Here is an 8,360-nt window from a genome sequence, read left to right as displayed (position 1 = left end):
AGAAGTCAGGTGTGAGTACTGAACTTCAGTTTGGGCTGGGCAGGTTGCACATACGGCTGCATGCTCCTGGGCCACCCATGTATGGTGGAGCCAGCAGGATGGGGCCTTGCTGGGTGCTACACAACAGTCCCAAACCATGCTGCGTGCCCTGCTTTCTGCACCCCTGCAGATGCCGTGTGCCCCACGGGCGGTGCTGCATGGAGGGGGGCACCCAGCCCACGCCAGCGCTGTGCTGAGCAGCTGCATCAGCAGCAGAGTGGCCTCCAAGGCCGGAGTGCTGCTTGTATTGCCTATTTACATTTCAGGGACTTTTGGGGGCTGTTTATTTCCCCTCCCTGCGGTCAGGCTGACCTGCTGGGCAGCAGGCAGCGCGATGGAGGCACAGACCTTGCAACGGGTGCAAGGAGGGGGGGAAGGGGTATCCTGGGGCCCAGCGCTGCTCCCCAGTCACCCACCGCCCAGCGGGGTCCCGTCCCCACAGCCCCTTCAGCCCCACGCCCCTGCCCTCCACCGCCTCACCGCCGCTGCCGCCGCCGCTGTGCCGCGAGCGCTCCATGGCAACGCTCACGCACCCAGGCAGCTTCGGCAGGGCCTGCGGCCTCCTCCAGGGCCTAGCCCAGAGCCTACCCCACCCCGCACAGGGCTGCCCACCTGAGTTTCACAGCTCCCTCAGGTGCTCCAGGCTTCACCTGCAAACCTCCCCACACAGCCCCGCTGGAGCTGGTGTCAAGGCAGATCCCCCCTCCTGCCCAGGAAGCAGCCTGGGAGCTGTGGAACTCGACTACGGGGCTGCCCTTACGCTCATACACTCACGGGTGCAGCTGTTTGAAAACACAACAAATATTCCTCACCCATGCTTTTGTTGCTCTTGAAGCCCGAGGGCTGTGCTGACTTTGCTTCTCGTTGCAAACATCAGTCCTGCTTTGCTGCTTTGTAAAATACCTGATGTAAAGCAGAGAAGATTCACTTCCCAAAGTGGCAGAGCGTGGTAGAATCAAGTCCCTATCCTCGTGTCTATCACAGCATCACCATATCTGAGATTTCAGAAGTCACTGAAAATCAGCAAAAGCAAATGTGTTTATGTGGGTGTGAAACCATGTGTATTCAGTACACACAGTTACTTGGCCTTTGCGTGTACCACTGTGGTATCTGTTGTTACTGCTGAGTCAAAAGCAGGTATGACAAAAGCAGTTGGATGCATAAAACCCCAGACTGCTGGGGATGTTACTGATGCAGGGTTGTTGCAGACGCTGTTCCCGCTTGGGGTCCCATCAAGGCTGTGAATTGGGTCATCATCATTCACCAGCCCTGAGCTAATCGGAAGGGCCATGCTGGAGGACGCACTTTTGGAGAGCCCTTTCTTCCCGGCCCGCTGCTGACCGGTGGTAATCTGGCTCTTGTGCAATCACAGAGGCAGCATGTTTGTGGGGGGGAGAGGATGAGCTGCTAGGAGGTGATATAAAGCTGGCAGCAGGAAGGGCAAGGAGGATCCAGCCTGCTGTGTGTAGATGAGCTTGGAGTGGTCTGACAATGGTGAGTGGGATGAGAACAGGTGAGAGCTTTGCATTGAGGCTGCTGCAGCCATGGGTGGCTCTTCCAGGAGGGGGCTTTGCAAGCGGAGGCACCTCCTGTTTCACAGAAGCAGAGGGCAGAGCTTCCCAGGTTTGCCAGGGTTGTCATACTGAGCTGGGAACAAGCCAGTATCTGCCAGCAGTATGGCCCTGGCAGCAGCAGGGACCAGTTTTCCACTGGAGCTCGGGGATTGTGCCACGGGAGCCATGCCCCCACAGCGGATGGGGCTCTGCATGCCCAGGGTTTTGTAGAATTGGTGCTTTGCGAACCATCTCTGCTCTGCTGCAGTGAGTGAGGAGCACGGCTGGGAATAAACCCTCCTTGCACAGACTTCTGGTGGTCACAGCTGCTCAGCGTAAGGCTGAGGAAATATATGATTTGCTGCCAGACCACAGTGGAGCTTTTGGCCTTACTTTGCCTTGTTCTGAGGGCATGTGCAGTGAGCAGGGCAGCAGCACGTCAGAGCCACTAGCCCCAAGGGACCCATATCCATGGCTGTGATGAGACTCCAATGTCTGAGACTCATCCAACACCATGCCATTAATTTCTCTAAAGAAACATGTTATCTGGCCTGGTGGGGGAGACTGACTTTATCTGTGGCTTCATGACATAAATTTTAGTTGTGTTCAAGGTTGTGTTTGTTTTTGTTTTTTTTAATCCCATTGTCTCCATTGTTGTGGATATAGGCTACCAGAAAGGCAAAGATGCTTTTGCAAATCCTAACTGTTCAAATGAAAGCTATGGCTGGAGTGGGAAGAGAGAGATTCCTTTTCTCTGTTGGGAGCTTGGACTGATGCCTCAGCTGTGCGGTTTTACTCAGAGTGCCTGTTCATGCTGAAATATGCCTTCATCATTGCCAGCACATCCCTGCTGTCTGAGATCTTGTTACTCCCACCCCTTCTTTCTGGACTATCCCTTTTGGGTTCAGCTGTATGCTACCTAAATTCAGGACAGTAGCTGGCCATTGCATTATTCTGGGTTGGGATGGGATTGCTGATTTTGCCCCTTGGGATAGGAAATTACTTCATACCATTGAACCTGTAGTTTTTGGAGAAAATACAGTGCCAAAATTATCATACCCATGCTTGAGGGTTGGCTTTTTCTGAATGATTGCAAACATTGCCAGTGAGCATGCTGAAAACCTTAGTTACCCAGAGCCTGCTTGTTTTTACAGGAAGGGACTGTGACACATTTGCTGCTGGTCTCTGCCCTATGCCTGGCTGGCTGTGAAGGCAACAAGAGTGAGTCTCATTGTGTACTGTCCCTGCTGGGTCACAGACAGGTAGTATGGAAAGGGGAGGTGGAAGCCTCACCTGATCTGTGTTCAGGTTCCTCATACAGGGACTGCTGAAAGCTGCTAAAGGGGGATGAGGGAGCAATGCTCAGGAGGGCATGAACTGGCATATAAGAGCTGTCAAAACAGGCAGAAACTTCAGACTCTCCATCCCAGCCACATATGGTATATAACCTATGGAGATAGGCACAGATGCTGTGATGTGCCAGCACTCTCCATGTTAGCTGATGCTACCTTCTGAGCTCCAATCCAGATTATGTCCATTCTGGGGAGGTCTTCCGTGCTCTTGATCACATCCTCGCAGGCGTGCCAAGGCAGCAGCTTTTTCCTGAGATTTGGTGGCATGGTCGCAGGGTCCCTGCTTTTGCTCTGAGTGAGAATCTCAGCCCTTGAGAGCAGTGGGGCAAATTCACTTTTGTGTCTCTCGTAGGGCAAATGTTACAGCATTCAGCTTGCTTGTGTTGCCTTCGCTGCAGGTGAGCTGGTGAGCCCTCACAGCTTGAGGGAAGGTTTTGCCCTGCGTCCCAAGAGGAACTCAGACACCTGCCTGCTGAATCCATGCCAACACCAGGGGGAGTGCCAGATGGTGGAGGACAGACCCATTTGCAGCTGCAAACCTGGCTTCACGGGGGCGTTGTGCCAAGGTAGGGTTGGGGGTGCTGGTGAGCCCAGTCTGCCCACAGGCACCAAAGAGAAGGGTGACAAGCAGGGTGCGCTGGTGTTACCACTGTGGACCCCAGGAGTACCTCCCAGCTCTTGGTTTGGGTGCATCCCCCCACCTCTGCCACCCTGTCCTGACTACAGTTTGATAAAAGACCCAGTCACCATTTCCTTCCTCCCCAACAGACTTAATTCCTGTAAGAAAGAAACCTTTGCTGTGGTGTAGCCCTATCAGGGCAGCAAGGCATACTGCAGAGCACAGCTGCCTCGCAGCCACACAGACTCCAGCACAGCTACAGTGCAGGCTCCTTCCAGACACTGGCCAAAACTGTGCCTTGTTCATCTGAAATAGAGGATCGCTGTTGCAGCCTGGTTACCTTGGCAGACTGCAGCAATTCTGTAGATGACTCACCTGAAGGGACCAGACCCATGACATCTGCCTGTGGTGTCTTGAGTTTGAGGACTGTGTCCGTTCAGAGTATCAGCAGCTGTGGACTTGTGCAGGTGTCAGGCAACTATCAGAAAACTACTTGTTAACTTCTGTGCATTTCCAAAGGTTTGTCTCTAGCTTTTGCCCAATGTCTCTGAAGACCCCTACCAGCAGCCTCCCACAAAGCTGGGGTGAGGGTTTGCTGAGCTCAGTGGGACTGTGCCATTCCAAGGCTGACCTAGGGCTCCCTCAGGCCTCTTATTGCTATTGCAGATGGCTTTTTCCCCCAGATGTTGTACTAAAATTGGCCTGCGAGGAAGAGCACATGAAGATGATGGTGAGGAAGGAGGTGTTTGAACTCTTGAAAATCCCCCTGGAACTTGTCCACTTGAAGAACCAGGCATGCAAGGTTTCAGAAAGGGAAGAAGAGGGCGAGCGGTTTTTTGCAGCCACTCTCACAGGTGAAAATCACACTGCCTGTGGATCAATAATTCAGGTGAGGATCCAGCACAGATTCTTTGCATAGTTTTGAAGCCATGAGAGGAACAGACATGCTGAGTGGGGACAGCAGGAGAAAGCCATGGAGACTTTTCCTTTTGTATCTGGCACTGTGAAGTTCTCTTTCCCCTTGAAAGGCTTCTCTGGGGGTGGGGGAGGCGCTATCAGAAAGCTCTTCTGCCTCCACCAAACCACTGCTGGCAGCACATCTTGTCATGTTCAGCAGAGCATGGAAGTCTCAGTGTATTCTTTAGGAGCTGATAACAGGCTTCCGCTTTCTGGCATGAACTTCTGATCTCTGCAGTCCTGGCTGTAACCCCTTGGTACATCACTTTATTCTTTAGAAATGCACTGTACTGGTGGGATCTGTCACTAGCCAGGAGATGGGTTTGACACAGCCACTGTCCCCAGAGGCCATGGGCTGCTTTGTGCCTGGGCAGGGTCCCCAGGGTTCTCATGGACCAGTGAGGGTGCTGAGGAACTGGTGATCCACCTCTGTCCTGCACAGGAGGGCTATCACCTCTGGTCTGTGTGCTGCCTCCTGCCTCCTCTGGTGGTGGCTGCCAGTAGCCCCTGGACACGGGATTTGAAGCCTGATGGCCTCAAACAGCTACAGCTGAGTTGCTGAGCTCTGTGTATGGACTGAGGCATGGTCTGGACACGTTGTTTCTGTGTCATTCCAGCAAAACCGCTCCCATGTGTCATACGCGAACGTCATCGAGTCAGAGCGAGAAGTTCACGGGAATGTGATCTCCCGGAGTTTTCAACTGGAGGTGCATTTCTCCTGCGTCTATGCCTATGAGCAGGTGGTGAAAGTGCCCTTTGCTCTCACCGCTGTTGACAAGTGAGTGGTTCCTTCTCACCTTGCTGCTGACGGTGTATTCGAGCTTGTGGGAAAATAGCTGCCTTTAATGAGATGGTTTGCAAAAGCCCTGCGGAGCCACCAGAGAGCACTGAGAACAATATCACATCAGGGTGCCTCTCTCTCTGCCCAGAGAGGACCCATACATAGTTTTTCAAGATAATGTTTGGGCTTGGGACAGGGGCATGTAGAATCTACCTTTCTGCTATTCTCCAAAAAATAAAGTGGGCACTGGAACACGCTCACTGTGGAGGTGCAGGTTGGAACCTGTGGGTGGCCTTCTAGCCCTCACTGACCAGCGTGTCTGTGGGAACCCCCAGAGCTCTGCACACACTGTGGAGCTGCCCTTGCCCCTGTCTGCACATAGTGCAGGTGGACGAGCCCAACTCTCAGCAAGGCTGTACTTGAGAGTGGGAGAATGCCCAGGGTCATGAACCTGGAGGAACCTGTGCCAGCACTGCAGGCCTGACTGAGCTCCTACCTTCTTGCTGTGCTCATGAGCTTTCCTCTCCTCTCAGGCTGGTGCAGTTCGTGGTCAAAGAAGGGCACTTCAATGTCAGCATGCGGCTGTACAAGACTCCCTCCTACCTCCAGCCCTATCACCCGCCGAACACAGCTGTCCCCATCACAGACACACTCTATGCCATGCTGAAGATAGAAGGACAGCATCAGCTCCGATACTTCCTCCTGAGTGTTGAGGACTGCTGGGCCACACCAAGTTCAGATCCCTACCAGGATGTGCGGCATGAGCTCATTGAGCAGGGGTGAGCAGCGTTACCCTAGCACTCCCAGTCTCTGTGCCACAGGCACCATGAGCACAGTTGCCCGTCTTTGTGGGCTGCTGAGGACAGGTTGTTTGTGAGGGAGCTGTGAGCAGTGACACCATTAAATGCTTCCCAGGCCTGATGAGCTCTCAGACTGCTCTGAATTTAGCCCTCCCACACGCTCTTCTAACCCTCATCTAACTTCAGGATGTCCAGCATCACTCCTGGCTGGCTGGGGAGGCAAAGGGCAAGGAGGGATGCGGGCAGCCTTTGATATGCAGAAAGGTGGCTGTGGCCAAGCTAAAGTTGGTAACGTGGATGTCTGGGATGTAGACCACAACCAGGCTCACTCCCACTTTGCCCAGTGGTGATGGCCCCACAGAGCCAGATATGAAACAGCTCCTGCACTGGTGGGAGCTCCAGCCTGGGCTGGGCATGATACACAGTGCTAAGGGAACGCATCCCTACAGGCACCCAGACAAAAATGATGATGTCCAGTTCTGCCTGGTGGCTGTGCCTGGTCCCCGTGTCCCTGCTGGTGTCCCAGGCCAGGATGTACTCCCTTCTTTTCTGCCTGCTGACTCATCCATCATGTCCCCATGTCCCAGGTGTCCCCATGACGAGACCGTGACATACCTGAATGCCATAGGAGAGAGCACTACAGCCAAGTTCAGCTTCCAGATGTTTCAGTTTGTGGGGTACTCCGAGGTGTTCCTGCACTGCCGTGTCCGGCTGTGTCTCCCCGACAGTCCTGAGCCCTGTGCCAAGGTGAGCTTTCTCGGCCATGCAGGGCCCGCTGTTTGTGGAAAGGGCTCTGCTCTGGTTTCAGGTGCCTTAGCATGCTGTCCAGTGCCAGGGTCTCACCTCAGGGCCCTGAACTGGAGTTAGAGGAATTTGAACCCACCAAAGAGCTCCTTTCTGTCTTCTTTTCCACCTGCTGGGTATCTGCAGAAGGAGACTTTTACACTAGGACTTGGGGAGAAGCAGGCTAAGGTTCTTTCAGAACCACCTCCTTTCCCATGCTCTAGGAGCTTGACGGGACAGAGTATCAGGACAGCTCTTCCTCTTTGCCCTGTGGGTTGCACTGCTCTCCTGCCCTCTGGGCCCACCTCCTTTCTCTTGGCTTTGTTGGCAGCAATGCCCCAGACACTGGAGGAGCAAGCGGGCGCTGGCGGATGACTACAATAAGATTGTCTCCTATGGGCCCATCCACCTGCTGGCTGCTCCTTCCTTGGAAGCAGAGAGCCATCACTCCAGAGCTGACCACCAGGACGTGCAGGGTACGTATGATGCTCCTGGGAGGACAGGAGCAGTTCTCAGACCCTTGCCACTGTCTGGGTAATGTCACATTATTACAAAGGGCTTCTAAAATCACTGCCCTGCATAGTACCGTGGAGCTTTTCAAGTATCACATCCACACGTGGCGTGCTCCAGAAGTCACACCAGCACAGGGGTTAGCTCTGTGTAAGGGGTTCCCATAGAAGGCACAGGTCAAGCTGAACAGAGAAGTGGGGCTGGAAGGATCTAAGAGCCAGGAGGCTGTAGGTATAGTACCCAAGGTGAGGAAGGCTGGGTTTTCACAGTGGTAGGCTCTGAATCAACCCAGCAAGTCAGGGTCTGTCTGTGTACCAGGGTCAATCTAAGAGATCTAAGCAGCAGTCCAGAAAAAGGGCTGGGGAGAAACCTGCTGACAGTATGGCTTGGAGCAAGCATGAAGTCCAGGCATGATTTTAAATGGAAACCCTGGGTGGGTGGAGGCCCCAGGTGAGGCTGGTGGTGGTGACCAAGTCCTGTTAGTGCCCTCAGGGATCCACAGTATCCCAGCTCTGGTGGTTCTTGCCCTTTACAGGCAATAGGCTCTTCTTCTGCTTGCCTTCTGCACCCAAACACATCCCACTAGCCTGTAGGAACCATGCCAGAAGCCATGGCCGGCTGAGGAGAGCCAGACCTGTAACCAACCTTTCCTCTCTTTGGCAGAACCCAACCTGTGGCTCCCTGGAGGCCTCATCCTGCTGTGTGTGCTTGGTGTGTTTGCCGTGGCTGCTGCAACTGTCAGCATGAGGAGGCGGACACTGTAGAAAATGGCTGTTTCCAAATAAACATAGCAGTAGCAGAGAGACTCTGGCCTGCATCTTTACAGGGGTTCTGGTGAAGGAGATTCAAATGGTGCTCAAAGGATAAGCCACATCAGAACATTTCTATTCCCTGTCATATCCCTTGGACCTTCTCATCCCCTCCTGGCCCACAGTGAAACAAGTACCCAGGAAAGCTGAGATGCAG

The 8,360-nt window shown here is 53.7% G+C and overlaps 1 protein-coding gene across 1 annotated transcript; it reads left to right on the top strand.

Annotated features, from left to right (window-relative positions):
- The first annotated feature begins 1,429 nt into the window (after positions 1-1,429).
- Positions 1,430-8,197, top strand: LOC137862029 (uromodulin-like). The gene is made up of 9 exons (XM_068693662.1): positions 1,430-1,533; positions 2,747-2,813; positions 3,343-3,510; positions 4,247-4,452; positions 5,138-5,298; positions 5,835-6,080; positions 6,689-6,848; positions 7,216-7,360; positions 8,058-8,197. Exons 1-9 carry the CDS (start codon positions 1,531-1,533, stop codon positions 8,156-8,158), a joined length of 1,257 nt encoding a protein of 418 aa, XP_068549763.1. The 5' UTR covers positions 1,430-1,530; the 3' UTR covers positions 8,159-8,197.
- Positions 8,198-8,360: the final 163 nt, after the last annotated feature.

The sequence above is a fragment of the Anas acuta genome, chromosome 10, assembly GCF_963932015.1.
Source record: "Anas acuta chromosome 10, bAnaAcu1.1, whole genome shotgun sequence".
NCBI lineage: Eukaryota > Metazoa > Chordata > Aves > Anseriformes > Anatidae > Anas > Anas acuta.
Note: the sequence above shows the minus strand (reverse complement) of the source record. Positions and strands in the feature narration are given on the sequence as shown.

Excerpts from the sequence above, each read along its gene's own strand:
- LOC137862029 (XM_068693662.1), top strand. Across the intron at positions 4,453-5,137 it reads CCTGTGGATCAATAATTCAG|CAAAACCGCTCCCATGTGTC; the intron begins GTGAGGATCCAG and ends GTGTCATTCCAG. Across the intron at positions 7,361-8,057 it reads TGACCACCAGGACGTGCAGG|AACCCAACCTGTGGCTCCCT; the intron begins GTACGTATGATG and ends TCTCTTTGGCAG.